The 18791-nt window shown below is 37.5% G+C and overlaps 2 protein-coding genes across 3 annotated transcripts in view; one reads left to right on the top strand and one right to left on the bottom strand.

The window, feature by feature from the left end:
* The window catches only part of plppr4a (phospholipid phosphatase related 4a), a 29601-nt gene extending 23929 nt beyond the window's left edge, over positions 1-5672 (bottom strand). Inside the window, exon 1 of the mRNA XM_060888120.1 lies at positions 5259-5672. Within this exon, the coding sequence (XP_060744103.1) occupies positions 5259-5336 (78 nt within the window). The 5' untranslated portion in view covers positions 5337-5672. The remainder of the gene's footprint in view (positions 1-5258) is intronic.
* A 4963-nt stretch (positions 5673-10635) lies between these two features.
* plppr5a (phospholipid phosphatase related 5a) overlaps positions 10636-18791 on the top strand; it is a 28054-nt gene continuing 19898 nt past the window's right edge. The window contains exon 1 of one of the 2 annotated variants that reach the window (XM_060888217.1): positions 10636-11127. In XM_060888217.1, coding sequence (XP_060744200.1) covers positions 10924-11127 — 204 coding nt within the window. In that variant the 5' untranslated portion in view covers positions 10636-10923. The remainder of the gene's footprint in view (positions 11128-18791) is intronic. The other variant, XM_060888218.1, reaches the window with a different exon arrangement.

An 18791-nucleotide genomic window follows, 5' to 3' on the forward strand; every position in this document is an offset into this window, starting at 1 on the left:
ACATTTACACCTTGCTTATGACCTAGCCCACACTCTACCCCAAGCCTTAATACTCCACATTTTTAACCTAAATACAAACAATCCATCCCTTAACACCTACCACTAAGTGACACCTGTCACATACAGTACAATTAATTCAACAAAAAACAGTTCCATATACTCCACAGTCTAATTTGTTAGATGAACATGAAGGACATAACGTATTGCATTCTGAAAAAGAAGGAGTAGGTGTATATAACATATACTGTGACAGCACTAAATAAATGTCAGAACAAACAGACCAAGTTGTCACCAAGTAACAGCATACAGTACACAAATTAGGACTGGCTGTAGAAGGTAACGTCAAGAAACCTCAGAGAAACTCAATCATAGATGTTATAAGATGAAATAAAATAAGATCACTACAAGAATAGAGGCACCGTTAAATGTTATCAATCACACCTTTAAAACAGAGATTGTGAGAGGGAAGGAAGGAGGAATAAAAATCTGTCACAAATTAATGGTACATTTCATTTCTAGTAGACCACTACTTCATTATGCTTTGCAACCCACTTAGATATATAAAGTGTGAAGAAAATTGAGTGAAGGAAATGGCTTTATATATATTATTGCTTCTAGACTGTGGAATGTTAGAAATTCACTCTATCCTCTCTAACCCTAGTGCTTCAAGAAATGTGTGTGATGAGAGATACACTCTTCTGACTGAGGTGAAGATGACGAACACAAGAAAAAACACTGCTAGACTGCAGGGATATGACATGATCACAACTGAGAGAATCTCGCTGCATCTGCAAAGCTAACAGCATTGTGGATGACCCCACATACACCCCTCACACACACTCTTCACCCTCCTGCCATCTGAAAAAAGGTACTGAAGCATTCGGGCCCTCACGACCAGACAGTTTTTGCTCTTTACACATGCTTTCTTGCACATTCAGTCAATTGGTGTTTTGCACAATTCATTACAATACCTCATATAACTGCTGCTATTATATTAAGTGTTCATTCCCATATTTTTTACTGTAGAATATACGGTACTGTATGTACACTGGTCAGCACTGCTTTTGTGTATGGTCTTGTAGTGTTTTGTATTGTTTGTTTGCACTGTCTTTTGTCTCGCACTGTTTGCACTAGGTTGCACAGATGTACTATATGTGGCTAGGACTAACTTACTTTAAGTCCTTATCTCTGTGTTGTTCTATGTAGCTCTGTTTGTGTTCTCTGTTGCACTCTGGTCCTGGAGAAACCTTTTCTCATTTCACTGTGTACTGTGTCACCTACACATGGTTGAAATAAAAGCTTCTTGAAGCACTTTTTTGGATTGAAGACCTTTAGTCAATGGGTGCAGCAGGTGCTTCATAAACATGGGGACTTAAGTGCAACACGTGCAACCTAGTGCAACAGTGTCAAGACAAAAAACAGTGCAAACAGACAACACGAACTGACACTGGTGTCCATGTACTTTGAAAAGTACAGTAGCGCTAAACACGTAAATAGCACCATTTTGAATCTGGAGGGGCCATTGAATGCTACTGCCATGCCGCCATCTTGGAGAGTTCAGAACTCACAAAATTCCAGTTAATAGTTCAACACAATAACAAGTAGGCTACCACAACCCTTGATGAATGAGGAACTAGACCGTGTATGGTGTCCAAGGTTTCCTTGTCTACTTTGGTACTTAAGCTACTAGGCTATTGTAGCAAAGGTAGATTATAGCTTCCAGGTTAGTGCTGTGTAAACTGCATATCTTAATCTTCAAACAGTCACCTGAAAATGCAACTGGGGAAACCCCAAAGCACACATTAATCAAACCCCCAACCCTGAAAGTGCAAGGCTAATGTGGTAACCACTAAGTATAAAAGTAAAAGATGAGATCTTTGGACTCCAACGGTGCAGTTTATTGACTATATTTAGTCTTAAGAAGGGAACTATACATTTTATTTTTGACTTAACTGTGTGGAAAAAATATAGATAGTTGGTGAAATACATATATTTCACCAACATCTAGCTTTTCAGGTACTGTATATATGCATGTGGCAAAATATAACTTAGAAATATTACATCAGTCAGTCAAGACCTGTGTCCTGTGTCTACCCCCATGCTGCAATAAAACGACCCATAAACCCTCTCATAATCATGATGATCTACCATGATGATCTATCAGACATCAGGCAGTAAATTCCATGTTTTATGATTTATCTTTATATCACTGTCCCATAAATCTCTGTATTTCTCCACTGCTTGCTCATGGCTCATATCCCAATACAGCATTCTCATGTGGCTGGTTCAACACCACTGTTTATAGACATGTATCAGATATGTTCCTGTTCACTGCCTGGATATAACATAAATAAAGCAAATTACATATAGGAACTAATCCTTGGTTGGTGTCTAAATGACTTGTGACCCTTTAGAGGACATTAACCACATAACTGCAGTCCTGTGTTACAGATACTGAGGATATTTCTCATGAGCTTTCTGTCCTACTTTCAGTCTTATGTGAACAAAGGGGGGAAAGACTGTGTAGAAAGAAGCCTTTTTTGCTTTATATAATGACACAAGGCCATGTTATTCCTGTTTAAAGGTTAATGCAAAGTGGTATCAATACATATAAAATTGTACACTTGCAGAATGAGTACAAATTTAGAGCTAATAAGCAAAAATATGGTGATAATTAAGAATAAAAATGCCTGATATTTAAAAACAAACAAACAAAAAAAAATACATACTTTGGGCTATGGTGTTACCGGGAAAATAATCAACAACAGCATTGTTATACAAAGAAGGCTTACTGTCATTACCACAGCATGTCCTGATTTGTTTTATACCTTTTACAACATGGAATTAATAATGAATGACATGCCACACATTATGATATATTTATGGTAATATGAAATATCTATCTAACAATATCTAATATCATAATGTTATGAAATATCTAAAAACTGAGATCTTATTCCTGGTATCACTTATAACAGCTATGAATACTCCTTCTCCCTCCTACCACTATTTTCTCTCTTCTGAAGGATGGCTACTGAGCAACCACAAAGTTTTGCCCTGAAGACTTTCCCAATCTGGGAAACACACTGACTGTTTGCTGACACTGGAGACTCCTTCCAAAAATGTTAGATAATCTTCTCCAATTCTTTCTCATTTTAGAAATAGTGCATTAATTAGACATGTGAATTGATGTACTAATGTCAGAGATGCTCCTTATAGAACATTAATTAACACCTTCTGAATAAAAAGAATGAACAATTTTACAACACTGTGGAATAAATTAAAATAATCCCCCTAGGATTTTGCAATCACAGACATTGAAGCAATCAAGCAAACTCCAGGATATTTGAAGGAGCTTGCAATTTTTCAAATTTACCACAGATTTTCTAAAGATTCGGGAGATGTTTAGTGTTATCATCAAAACACACATTCTGCCAAAGCCCTTTTCGATTTATGTGCATAAAACCTGAGTACAGCTATCATAGAAAGTAATAACATATGTGTCTTCACTAGCAATAGTTTAAAAGTAGAAGCTTGTGCTTAAATTTTCACCTATTTATTAAAAAACACCACAACATTTCTGCAAGTTGAAAAAAAGATGCTGCAAAATCAAGCATTTTTGGCTACGGCAAAAAAATAATCCTGGTGATACTGTATGCACTGTATCCTTCTACATTTTAAAGCAAATTAAACTGAAAAAAGTTTTAATCTGTTACATTAAAGTACGCAGTGGTGACCAGGGTTAATTCGATTTTATTGTATTTGAATTAACACTTACAGTTTTCCATTTCAGTAATAACAGTGTTCAATTTCTCAGGGATGTGGTAGCATAATGGTTAAGACATTGGCCTATTGGTTGGAGAGATGTGAGCTTCAATCTCAGCTCCAAGCTGCCACTGTTGGGCCCTTGAGCAAGGCCCTCAACCCTGGGTTTGAGACCCTCAAATTTGGGTCTGCCAAATGCAGAAATTTAATAATAAATACACTGTAGTTCATTTTCAGTTGGGAATGTACATATACAGTCTTGAAAAACAAAATAGATTTGAAAAATAAGTCTTCCTCTTAAACATCTTAATGGCTAAACGATCTCTTAAGGACCTGAATTGACAATTCAGTGGTTATAATTCCTTGTAGTGTTAAATTCTTTCTTAAAGTGTTAAGCCTATCTTGTAAGACTAGGCATGAAGTGGGGAAACACCCAAATCCCCAGCAGACGCCATGCACACACACATTCACACCTATGGGCAGTTTAGTATGACCAGTAGGTCTAGCTACATATTAACACCTTCAGGTTTGCATTCATATTTCATAGTGTAGACTCAACACCTAGCCTACAAATAAAGTCATGTGATGAGTTATCATATAATGTTGAATAGTTTATTAGAATTCTGAATAAATTCTGAATTGTGTTGAACTAACAGCTACAGGTTTTCCTATAAAATGTTGTCACTCAAAATGTGGAATTAACAGTCAGAGTGCTGGATTAACACAGTTATTGTGGTAATTAGATAATATTTACACACTTAAATAAAATGACATTTCACAATGGTGGATTAATTTCTACAGCAATTCCAATGGATGAAAAATAAATCTTAAAGCTTTAAGATAAATTGTTTAGTATTGAAGGAAACACCAAGAGGATTAAATTACACCTGTTGCTATAAAATAAACATCATTAAGCTGAATAAACACCATTTTCATTCATGTATCTTCTGCAAATTATTTATCCTTCTTGGGTTTGGGGAACATTCTGAGCCAATCCTGGGAACACAGTGTGCTTGGTACAGGAACACTGGATGGGAACTGCCTACATACTGGCTAGGTCTTGGGAGGTACAGTATGTAGAAACCAGGGAGCCCAGTGGAAGCCCACGCTGACACTGGGAGCACATGGCACAAACCAGTGCTCAAGATCGAACCAGGGACCTTGAAGCCCACCAATTAACACCAACTTGAGTTAACTTGAGTTCAACAGTATTACTTGTACATTTATGATTTCAAAATGATGTCTAGAGTAACTCATTTGCATTTAGTGAAGTAAATAAATGTAAACACAGTGATGAATTAAAACTTTATCGGGTTAAAATTAACCTTATGATGTTGAGGCAATACTTACAGTACAGGGTTCTCGTACACCTGACGCTATTGGATTAACACCTACAGCCTGATACACATGAATGCTGTAGGTGTGTTAATTCATCACTGGGTAGTGTAACAGTCCCTGCAGGGTGTAATGTGTCTCTGCTGGAGCTGTCTTACCTCCACAAAGTAGAAGCAGGGCAGCAGAGTGACGCTCTCTTTGCTCATGCTGGCTTTAAGTCTCTCTTTGGTCGACATGATGAAGTGCCGATTGTCTCCTGTGGGTATATTCGTTAATGTTGAAGAATGAAAACTCCCCCTTGGTATGGATCGGTGCGTGTTTAGTCCTTTTACAGTCACCCTTTAGTCCTGATTTAGTTGTCCATGCTCAGGGTGGGAATGAGAGGAAGCAGAGCCACTGCAACGCTGTGAACCCATGCAGCATCCTTTTCTAAGCGCTAACGATGCTCCACTCCGCAGCTCAGCGCACAGACATTGGAGAGACGCAGAGACGCTTCAGACTCCTCCACAGATCAGCGCCGAGTGGAGACGAGAGAAGAAGGTGACGTGCTGGAGTGACGTCAGAGGTGTGCTAAAAACCCACTTTCACGCCGTGTCTCTCTCTGTGTGTGTGTGAGCACGCTTTCCTGTGCCACTTGCGGGTGCCTATACACATGTGTGTGCATCCGTGTCTGATTTTGGATGGTGAATGTTTGCTCGTGCATGTGTGCGGGTGCTCGTTCTTTGGGGTGCTCGCACCCGCGTACCCAGGAGCGCTTGTGGATTGAGGTTGCATGTGTGCATTTTTTTTTTTCCGGGGGGGGGTGTAAGGTGCTTTCGGGCACGCGCATTTGGTTGCGTGCCTGGCTTTTTTAATTAATTACTGCACAAATGTCTCGTCTTCCAAGATAACCTGAGCATCTGTGCCAGTGCCACAGATGAACTTGGCTTTGGCGTCTGTGCCATTGATCAATGAATGCGTGTGAATACTGGCATCTCACGTGACTCTGTGCAAGCCATAAGGAGTTATTAAGCCCTCGTCATATGTGGTGGTGCAACTAGTAGTTGGCACTAAGGCACTGTCGAGTTAGAGACACCACAAAAAAATGAAAATAAAACAAAATAAAAATCACATCTGGCCAGTTGTGTACTGGTCTACACTTTGTGTCACCACCAGAGAAGCTGGTATTAAACTGGTAAAGTTTGCAGTACAAATTCCAAGTTATTGCTATTTACTTTCTTCTTAGTACCAGTCATACATTTTAAATGTAATTCAAGTGTTCTTGTTAATTCATGGTTCTCAGTCTAAAATATTGACATGGTTCTGTGTGGAGTTTTTGGAAAGGTTCCCAAAAACACACGTGGGTGGATTAGCAATGCTTCATTGTCCCTAATACTAAGCCGTAATATATATTTTTTTCCTTCTAGATGTCCTTCTAGATAAAAAATGTAAGCACTGTGCATTATCTGTTTACATGCTGTATACCAAGACACTTCTCTGTGGTAAAGACTTCACTGATTCACCTTCTTAGCCCAGGATGTTACCCCTAGCTGGTCTGTGCACAGCAGTTCATATATAATATGTACATTTAGTCCTAAATTTCTATTGTCCTGTGTGTTGCAGTAATCCTGCAGGTAACATGAAAAGAACATGTGTGTAGACTATAGAGGGCATGTCAGTAAAATGGACTTGACCTAATGTGACTTTATCTTCCCTCAAGTGAAATGTCAAATTCATTGTATCTACTATCTAATCGTTTATGAATGTGCACTGGCATGAATGACTGCAATGAACCGTTCAAAATAAATGTCAAGTTAATGATGAAAACGGTTAAATACACTATACTAAATGCCGAGTGTTCTTTGGATCTTTCCTGTGGATTTCTTTTTTTTTCCCAGATTGACATAGTTTTTACGTGAGCAATTGCGCCATCTTGTGGAAATTTGTCACTGTAACATCAAGAATATTATGCTTGAATCATGTAGCTACATTCATTCATTCATTCATTCATTCATTCATTCATTCATTCATTCATTCATTCATTTTCTACCGCTTATCCGAACTATCTCGGGTCACGGGGAGCCTGTGCCTATCTCAGGCGTCATCGGGCATCAAGGCAGGATACACCCTGGACGGAGTGCCAACCCATCGCAGGGCACACACACACTCATTCATTCACTCACGCAATCACACACTAGGGACAATTTTCCAGAGATGCCAATCAACCTACCATACATGTCTTTGGACCAGGGGAGGAAACCGGAGTACCCGGAGGAAACCCCCGAGGTACGGGGAGAACATGCAAACTCCACACACAAGGTGGAGGCGGGAATCGAACCCCAACCCTGGAGGTGTGAGGCAAACGTGCTAACCACTAAGCCACCGTGCCCCCCCATGTAGCTACAGTATTCAAAATATATTTCTAGAGATACAGATGTCAAAACGTAATGATGATAACACCATGGAATTCAAAGTTCAAGGTATGTATTTTAGATTTTGAGAGTCTGAATGAGAACTAAGAAAGCATGATAATTAATACATTAAAATGAAACATTTATAAATGTATATCCTGAAGTTTGATGCTAGACAAAGAAATGTGAATTAAAAAAAAAAAATATTGAAACCTACACCAATCTAGAACATTGAAAATGGGCATAAGAAGCACACAGCTGGTTGATAATAACACACACTAATATCAACTGTAAGACAAATCTCAGTGTCTCCAGCTTCACCAAGAACTCATTTGAAGTTACAAATATGCTCTTTATGTGGACAATTTTGTCAATAGTAAATAAACAGTAAAGAAAAAGCGTTTGACTAGCAATGTTATGGTACACTGTAATGGCAATACATCAAAACGTTTAGCTATTATTTACATACATTTTGGTTGTTTTTTTACATAACTCTCAGAGCCACAGTCTATATTTACACGTCACTTTACAAGTGTACCTTTAATGAAGACTGTTATTTATGTATTTAACAAGCAAGACAAAATAATTTGTGCCAGCATCTTCTTTGTGACATGGGCCCAGTTTTCATGTCAGCTTCTTTTCCACAGCAAGCGATTGCGTTGTCATTTAGCTGGAACTCAGACCATGACCAGTGACTGTGACTTAACTGGAGTGGCATGCATTAAAAGCTTACTGTTAAATACTGGAGCTGTGTTTCAAATCACAAATAGCTGTATAAAGAGTTTCAATAGTCTTACTTAAAAAAGAACCAAAAGACAAAATAAAAAAGTGATGATTTTGGAGTGATGAGTTTGACAGCACTCCACCACCACCATCCTCATTAAAAATTAGTGTTCATTTCTCTAGTACCATGCAGTGACTTGTACAATCACTGCCAAGGAACACTGAAATTCCTTGTTTGCATAAATAGTTAAAGCTTTGATTTGATTTTCTTGTTTTATTCTAAGCTTAGAATGTTAACATGATAAAAGAAATGGAAAGTGAAACAAATAGCCAGAGACGTTTCCTCTATGATTCTGGTAAATCCAATTGATGCCTGGTGTACAGTTAAAGTGCATTATAAAAATTAAAATGTATTGTTATTGAATCAGTTACCATGAGTCACAATCAGACTATCAGTCATCATCAGACACCATTATATACCATCATTCACCATTAATCAACATCAGTCACCATCAGACCATCAGTAACAATCAAACCAGCAGTCATTAGTCACCATCAGACCACCATGAGCTACCATCAGTAACAATCAGACTATCAATAATAGTCATCATCATTCACCATCAGTCACCAACAGATTATCAATCACCAAAAATTACCATCAGTCATCATCAGACCATCATTCCCTATGACCATCAATCACCAATAGTGGCCATTATTTACCACCCATAACCATCAGACTATTAATCACCAATAGTTACCATCAGTCATCATCAGATATCAGACCATCAGTCACCATCAGACTATCAATCACCAGTAGTCACCATCATTAACCATTAGACCATCAGTCACCATCAAACTATCAATCAACTATAGTCACCATCATTCACCATCAGTCATCATCAGACTATCAGTCACCAATAGTTACCATCATTCACTATCAGACTATCAATCAACTATAGTCACTATCATTCACCATCAGTCATCATCAGACTATCAGTCACCAATAGTTACCATCATTCACTATCAAACTATCAATCACCAATAGTTACCATCATTCACCATCAGACTATCAATCACCAATAGTTACCATCATTCACCATCAGACTATCAATTACCAATAGTCACTATCAGTTACCATGTCATCATCACACTATCATTCACAATCAGAGTATCATTCACCACCCATCACCATCAGCCCATCAGTCATCATTAGTAATTATTAGACCATTGCTGCCACACAAGAAGCAGCTAGTGCTACTTCTCCTACAGCATTTAAATTTTAGCTCTTGATCACCTTTTAGTTTTCCAATGTTCTTTAATCCTCCCCAATCGCTTTGAGGTCTAGGTAGAATGACTATAGGCCACCTAATTATAAACCACTTTTCTACTCCTGTTTGATTTAAAACAAAATTCAACAATGTTGAAAACTGGACGTTTTCACAGCACACTAGAGGGCAGAATATATGTTAATGTGTTCCTTTCCTTTACACAGCACTCATATAAGGCCGTGTTTAAAGGAAAGGAACATGATTCATAGTTAATATCAACACTTCACTGGACATAAGATGTTTTTTGATGAACATATGCTGAGTGCTATGGTTTTTCTGAAAATTTATGGAATGTTTTTAGTAAAACTATTCAGATTAGCAATATGAGATTTGTGACATTTTTATGGTCCAATAATGTTCCTTATTTACGGTTATCAGTTCTTTATTGTGTGTAACCGCAACAGAGTTTGGCCCAAACATTATGGACTTTATTACAATATTAAAGTGTAATGAAATTACATGAAATTACATGAAATTATTTCTATTGTGTACAATTTGGCTATGACCATGTTTTGACACGTAAACGATTTCTGGAGCTGTCCATGGTGCTGAACAACACCATAGTTTGTCCTGAAACTCATCAGTTCTACCGCAATGGCTTATGACCAAATGTAAACTGATTACAAGGTCTTGTGACCTGTACTGACCAAACGCATACAGTAGGATTAAAGGTTCCTTTAACAGAACACTCCTCTAACTTTCTTTAGTTCATGTGGTTGGAAAAAAAATCGAATTGCTCTAGTGTGGGTTAGACTATGCATTGTGGGTAATAAATCAAATGTTGCGAATATTATAGGCTACATTATATGAAACTTTATTGAAGCTCAGACTCGACTGAATGGACAGTTCCCTTTAGAGGGAGTTTATGGACAGTTCCCTTTAGAGGGAGTTTATGGACAGTTCCCTTCAGAGGGAGTTTATGGACAGTTCCCTTCAGAGGGAGTTTATGGACAGTTCCCTTTAGAGGGAGTTTATGGACAGTTCCCTTCAGAGGGAGTTTCTGCTTAAGGTGACACGAAAGTTTAACAGAAACTGAAATTGGACACATGGCCTAAAATCATCACTGTGTTTCTTTAAAGCGGCAGGTGATAAAATAAGAGTAAGAAAATCATCACTGTTGGAAAAAAGGAAAAATGCTGGAAACTTGTGTTTTGTGCACGAGAGCTGTGAGACACGCCTCCCAGCAGCACGCGGATCTGCGCTGTCGAGCTCTCCAGCTCATATCGCTCCAGTGTTTAAGCGAATCTGCACGCGGTTTTTATTAACATACAGACAAACGCGGGATTATATGGGATTTAAGAACGTATCATCGTAAGGAAACAGGCCACGGCTAGATCGGACTGTTTGGACTGATTTGACCTCCACGTCCTCTCTGCTGTACGATGCTTTACTTTCAGCTGGTCATCATGGCAGGGACAGTCATGCTGGCGTATTACTTTGAGTACACGGACACGTTCAACGTACACGTTCAGGGATTTTTCTGCCACGACAGCGCTTACACGAAGCCGTACCTCGGACCGGAAGAGTCGAGCGCGATTCCGCCGTTGCTCCTGTACGCGGTGGTGTCCGGTGTGCCCGCGCTGGTGGTGAGTGACCTGCACGCGCTTCTTCAACAGTTTAATGAACTGTTTAACCCTGTTCACCAAGTCTATCTAAGAACAGATAAGATCTCTCTCTCTCTCTCTCTCTCTCTCTCTCTCTCTCTCTCTCTCTCTCTCTCTATCTATCTATCTATCTGTCTGTCTGTCTGTCTGTCTAAATCACTCAGAACATTTTTGCACCTGATGATAATATCTTTTTTCCTATTGTCATAGTTTTTTTATATTCTTATAACACTTATGTTACTATAAAGTTTGAAATACAATATATATATATATATATATATATATATATATATAATATATTATATATATATATTATATATTTACCAAACATTTGTATACACCTGACCATCACACATATGTGCTTGTTGAACATCACATGCCCGATTTAATCCTGTAGCTCTTTGAGTTGTAATAACTTCCACACTTCTGGGAATGCTTTCCACTGGATTCATGGGTGTGTGGCTGTGAGGATTTGTGCACATACTTCCACACCAACTTTGGCAAAACGATGGCTTTATAACCTTCACTTTGTCATGCTGGATCAGGATTGAACCCCTTAGTTCCAGTGATGGGAAACTAATCCTACAGCATTCAAAGACATCCTATACAACTCTGTGCTTCCAACCTTGTGGCAACTCTGTTGGGATTGTGCTCATTGTGATCATTTTACAGGTGTTTCTGCAGGGTTTTATTGTTTATTATTGTACAGTCCTCTGTGAAATCTCTGTATATATGACATCCTTTATGAAGAAATAAAAGACTACAGAGTGCACTCTGCAAGTTGTAAAATGGAAAAACTAAAGAACAGAGAGTGAAAAAATGACCACGGGAAAAAGATGAATGTCTCTGTTAATGGAAGTCAAGCTCAAATACACAACATTTATTTTGTAAGTGTAAACCGGAACTAAAATGAACAAAATAGCCTAAAGCTATATTTAGCAAATCTATGCTCTATGCTCTTTAAAATATATTACATTCACAGCTTTTGGCAGACACCTTTGTCCAGAGCTACTAAACATTAAGGGTCTTCAGGGTCAAATGCCTTGCTCAAGAACCCAGTGGTGGCAGTTTTATGGTCCTGGGATTTAAATTCATAACCCTACAATCAGTAGGCTAACCTATTAACCACTGAGCTACTACTCTAGCTTTGGAAGTGAAAACTAACACTGAAGTTTATTCTATATGGCTGATACTTTTAAGCACCATAGAGGAGATTCAGTGTTTAGCTTTGGTAGGGAGTAAAGCTTATTCTCAATCTCTTCAGCATGGACTACAGAGCTGACCTTTGTTCTCTCTAAAAGGTCACATGACAACATATGCATACTGTCTATTTAATTCTAAACTCTTGGATACAGTGAGTCATTCAAAATAATGTTTGAATGCCACATGCAATAATTTTTTTTTGCACATTAAACAAACTCTCTAATTCACTACATCATTCTTTTTCTTATTGACTCACTCAATGTTCCTTTAGCCAGCTGTTCTTTTCTTTCTTTTTTTTTTTTTTAAGGCCATATTAACCCTTGCTACTAAGGATTTAGCATTATATCATTATAGTCCGCAATAAGTTACTGTAGTATTGTACGGTGTGATGTGAAACTTTTCATATAAGACCTCATCCTAAAGTGTTTTTACAACATTTCCAAAGATGATACATTTCTATTTATTAATCAATGACCTGTTATTTTATGATTTATAATCACATTTAGTATTGCGGAATATCTGCAAAACAAATGATTTCCTGTTATTGTTTAAGTTCTAGCAGTTATAAAAGAGTTCATCCATCATCAGGTTTTTTCCCCTTAAGATTCTACTTGTCACTGCAACTGTTCTTGTCCTAAAAAATGTCACAGGCAGTAAATTCTGTTTTAATTTATAATTGTTGCAGTGACATAATACTGCATTGTTATAAAGTTTTAATTATAAAAACAATCAAGTTTTAGAACAAGTACATTAATATAATCCTAGAAACATTTGAATTACAACAAGACCTACTGTCACAATTGTTTAATTCACACCTTCAGATTTGAGAATGCTATAGCACTGTGGCTAAAAAGCTATGTATTAAAATGTTAATATTTTTCTAATTAAATAATGTAAATCTAAAATTCATTTTTCCATTTCCAGTTTGTAATTCCTTCCATGTCCTCCACACCGAAGCTGTAGAAAGCAGTGTGGAAGGCTTTCCAGATGCAGTAGGCGGAGGATGCAGGAGACAAATGGAGCTTAACATCTGTCATACTCTGTGTCCTTTTTCTACTACTATTGCCAGTAATGAAAGGTATAATTTTGATAAATGTGTAGGTGTAGGTATAGTCACCTAATACAAACTTGTATAGAGCCTGACATATTTGCTCAGCCTTGTTGAAAATGACTCTGTGTTAATGTGAAGGCCATAGCAGCGAACACTTCAGCGATTGTCACTGTCAGCCATTTGTCAGGTTTTTCCCCATAGACCCAAGTGTGAAAAGCCAAAAGAAGTAAAGAGTCTGATGTGGTGTTTTTGCATGCGCTCTGGTAGACAGGTAAGGTCAGCTATCACTAGCTGTCTCTCTGCTTATTTATACTGCTTGATGGATACAGCATTAATCCTTCGGTGTTGACTCGGCGATGGACCGGCTATGTGGCAAGATTGATGACTTCTTGGGAATTTGCAATGGCGCCCAAATCAATGTCTCATAGTTTCCAATGAGAACAGATGAGTCTGAAAAGTTAGACAATTGCCATCTTTCAGAAGCAAGATTTCTTTTTATTTCTCATTTGGCCACCAGCACACAGTCGATGCCACATTAGCCACTGTTCAATACTACATTAAGTCAGCATGTCCACCATAGGAGCAGTCAGATTCATTAGAACTTAAAGCTGCCAGCAATGGAATTATTGGTGCACTTAATTTCAAACTGAAAATATGACAGAAGCAAATTTTTATTATTTATTAAATTACAGGTTATTAAAAAATATTTTCAAAGCTAGACAACCTTATAAACAAAATTTGCTGAATTATATTTTACTTTTTTAAGATCATCTAGGTGTAAAAAAGCCAAATTCTTTATTCATCAAGACAAAAAAAAAATATGTTTTTAAAGGCACCGTCCATCTAAAATCCAACATGAAGGAAAGTATCCATATACAACATTAGATACAACATAAGTGGAACATTATAGAATACAGAATAAACTTGAACATGACAATTAAACAAATTTAGCTTGTCGTAAAAGACTTATTATTCCATATTGATTCCTGTAACCTCATATTCAAGGCTTTTTACCTCTACATAAGTTCATATTCATAAATAGCATTGTGAAGTCACGTACTAGGTAGAAGAGTAAGGATCAAGCTTAACTCTAACATTTAAGCAATTTGGTCAAACACTGCAAGGGCATCGAAAAAAATCAGCAAAGAAATTGTGACCCAGTGAAGAATTAGCTAAATGGTACCTGGCGAAAACAGGAAAAAACATGTTAATCTCAGATACCTCTGAACATAACAAGACCGCAATGAGAGACGGAAAACCACATGCTTATGTACAGTAAACAAAACAGGAAGTGAACAACTCTGGAGAAGGTGACCTCTGCTGGTGTGTGTGTGTGTGTGTGTGTGTGTGTGTGTGTGTGTGTGTGTGTGTGTGTGTGTGTGTGTGTATGTGGGGGCGGCGGCAGGGGGTTGGGGGTTGGGGGGTGGCGAGGGGTGCACATCTCTTCGGCTGTTATGAAATATCTAAGACCTTGCACTATAACGCACAAATGAAATTGAATTGGGTTGCTCTGCTCTGTATCTGTAATTTTGTTAAATCAGTAAAATTCACACACTATTGTTTAGAAGACCAATGAAGAAAAGGTCAGAGGGATGACTGTATGCTTAGACAGAAATGATTATGTATATCATTTTATTTACTTTATTATTAAAAGCTACAAAATGAATCTTTTTAGCACATGCATAATATGAATATATATATATGAAATACTGACCAATAATAACGTGCAATATTTTATTGTGTTTTATAGGAGATTAATTTAAACCCAAACACACTCTGTGCCCTGTGCTGTCATTATTTAATTTTAACAATAGCATTATAGCTGTAGCCATCTGCGTTAGTTAAAGGTACAAAACATTACATATATTAGAAATGACATGCTGTTATGTTGCTTTAGAGCTACTTTATCTGTGTCCTGAGTCCAAGCTTATTAGAAAAACATCATGTTTACTATATGCTACCTTTGAAAGAGGATATACTGTAAGTGGACCTGACACTGGGGTGTAGATGGATTTGTCCTTTGACTCATACAGGCTGACCTTTTCTACAGCACTTAACTGCTGGTAGCTTATCCAGAACTCCCACAGATTTTATATTAGTCACTTCTGATGTACCTTTCTGACCCTGTGTATCTAAATATGATCTGTGTAACAACACAGTGATGATTAAAAGCACAATTATGTCAGTGTGGGCTTCTTATCATATACCTGTTCTCTATCTGCTCAGGTAGACATATTTTTTTATCTTGCTTATTTAACAAGCAAAATCTATCTATTTTTGTTTATATTAGCTTCACAGTAGGCTTTAGCATTCGTGCTTTGCCTTTAGATATCAGCTTGACTAGCCATAATAATGTTTTTAACTGCTTGGGAAGTTGGCATTTTTTGAATTCAAACTGATATTTAGTGGCATCTAGCTGAGCATTTGAGGGTTAAGGGCCTTTCTCAGGGACCCAGGAGTCTGCAGCTTGGTAGCCGTGGGATTTGAACTCACAACCTTCCAATCAGTAGTCCAACACTGGCTACCACTTTCTTTCACATTTAACATTTAGCACAGCTTTCCAAAGCAGTGTGATGCACAAGAAAGAGTGAAGATTTGGCCTTAGGGTTTTTTCATGAGAGAGAGAGAGAGAGAGAGAGAGAGAGAGAGAGAGAGAGAGAGATTGAAAAAAAATGTTTAATTTAAAGGCAAGAGCAGAGCTGATTTGGGCTCATGCTTGCATTTTCTATATTAAAATAATATTGAGAGCACCAGTTCCTTTTTTTACAATTTCCCCCATTAACTGCAAATGTAGTTGGTCATCCAAGGCATGCTTGAATTTTTAGTTTTGCTAATGAAGCTACCAATTATGTGAAACTTATAGCCTCCAGTTTAGCATAAAAGTCATTTAAAAGTAATATAACCACATAGTTTACTGTAGGCTTTATTCTAGGTTGGAGTGTGGATAGGCTTTTACTATTTTTTACTTTACTATTTAAGAATTTGGAGCGTGAGTTGTGCCAAACTATCAGAACTGTTCAGGGAGTGTGACAGAAACACAATATGAACAATGAACCTGCATGAACATCACATGACAAAATGTTTCTAGAAATAAAATTATCGATTAAAAAAACTTTCTATGGATTTTACAAGTCAAGTCAAGTCATGTCAAGAAGCTTTTATTGTCATTTCAACCATATATAGCTGACACAGTACACAGTGACATGAAACATTCTTGCAGGACAATGGTGTGACATAAAATGACATAAAGTACATAAAACAACACAGACATAAGGACAAGTCCTAGCCGCATTAACTGCAATGTGTGCAACCTAGTGCAAACAGACAATACAAATCACTACAAGACAAATACACAAAATAGTGCTGACCAGTGTGCAGACTGTACATTATAAACTACGTTGTGTAAAACTAGAGAAACTGTAAACAGAGTAAAGGGTTCAAGTAAACATACACATACTTATGTTAAAGCAGCAGTTTGATGAGAGGTTGTCTGGTTGTGAAGGCCTGAATGCCTCGGTACCCTTTTCCAGACAACAGGAGGGTGTGTGAGGGGTGTGTGGGGTCATCTACTGTACAATGCTGTTGGCTTTGCGGATGCAGCGAGTGGTGGAAATGGTCATGATGGATGGAAGAGAGATTCAGGTGATCTTCTCAGCTGTCTTCACTATCTGCTGCAGGGTCTTACCCGGGATGTGGTAGCTCAGTGGTGGGATGTGGTAGCTCAGTGGTTAAGGTGTTCGGCTACTGATCGGAAGGTCGTGGGTTCGAACCCACGACACGACGGTCGTGTTGCTCAGTTGTAAGTCACTCTGGATAAGGGTGTCTGCTAAATGCTGTAAATGTAAATGTATGTAAATGTCTTGCGGTCTGAGAAGGAATGCTCTCGATGGTCCATCTATAAAACATGATCAGGATGGGTGGAGGAAGGTGTGCTTTCCCAGCCTTTGTAGAAAGGAGAGTCGCTGCCGGGCTTTCTTATGGTTAGAGCTAACATTGAGTGACCAGGTGAAGTTCTCCACCAGATGAACACCAAGGAATTTGGTGCTCTTAATGATCTCCTCGGAAGATCCATCTATGTTCTGCGGAAAATTATCACTCTATGATCTCATGAAGTCAGCAACAATCTCTTCAGATACAGGTTGTTGGCTGTTCACCAGGCTGTTAGCTGTTTCACCTCCTCTCTGTGTGCATCAATTGTCTAGTTTTAGTTAGTTTGTGCCCACTATAGCCTCAGATGCTTGCTCTTCAGCTGACAGGAGTGGAACCTGATATGGCCTTTCATAAAATTCATAAAATGTTCATAAAATTACATGTTGTGCCTTCTGAGATGCTTTTCTGCTCACCATGTACTCACGTTGTAAAAAGTGCTTATTAGAGTAATCATGACCTTTCTGTCAGATCAGTCCAGTCTGCCTGTTCACCTTCGCCCTTGCTCAGACTCTTATCAATAAGGTGTTTCCACCTGCAGAACTGATGCTTAAGGATGTTTTTATTTTTTGTTATATTCTGTATTAACTCTAAAGGAAATTGCAGGTGAAAACCAGCCACAATAAACATGTTATATTAAAGGTCACTGAATTCATATTTTTTTTACACCATTTTATTGCTTGATATGAAATTTACCTGAAGCTCTTGATACTGCATGATGGGCTGATTGGTTAATTGCATAAATGAGCATGCGGATAGATTTTCCCAATAAAGTGTAGGGTGATTGTACACATTTGGCACTGCATTTGCAGACAAATAATTACAAATATATGAAATTAAAGCTTTCTATCACAGTGACTGTATTAAACAAAGCAAATTTAACATCATGTTCTAAATGGTGATGAAATGAAACAGTCACCCTCATGAGCCTTATGCAGTTTGACATTTATAGGGCAGGCTGGAACAACTGTTATTATTAGTGAGCAATAAGTAATACGTGTCTGTGCTTACAGCTCATGCTCTACTAACACACGCACACTGTAAGGTGGTACAAAACCTTTCCTTTAATTTTTAATTTTTTCAGTCTACTCAATATAGTATATAATATCAGTCTACATATATATATATATATATATATATATATATATATATATATATATATATATATATATATATATATATATATATATATAAACAAGTTAACTTGGAATGTGACATAAAATTTATATATATATATATATATATATATATATATATATATATATATATATATATATATATATAGAGCTGAATGTACATTTATTATCTTATAATGAAAAATACATTTTTTGTCATGCTATTATACAGTATTATTAAAGGTAAGTAGTGCATTCTTTCAGATACCTTTCAGATACATTTCTATATTTTTCTATAATTACAGTAGCCTTGTAGTTTAGATTACTTTTTTGGATGCTAATGCCAAGAA

Source organism: Tachysurus vachellii, chromosome 15 (genome assembly GCF_030014155.1).
Source record: "Tachysurus vachellii isolate PV-2020 chromosome 15, HZAU_Pvac_v1, whole genome shotgun sequence".
NCBI classification, from domain to species: Eukaryota; Metazoa; Chordata; class Actinopteri; order Siluriformes; family Bagridae; genus Tachysurus; species Tachysurus vachellii.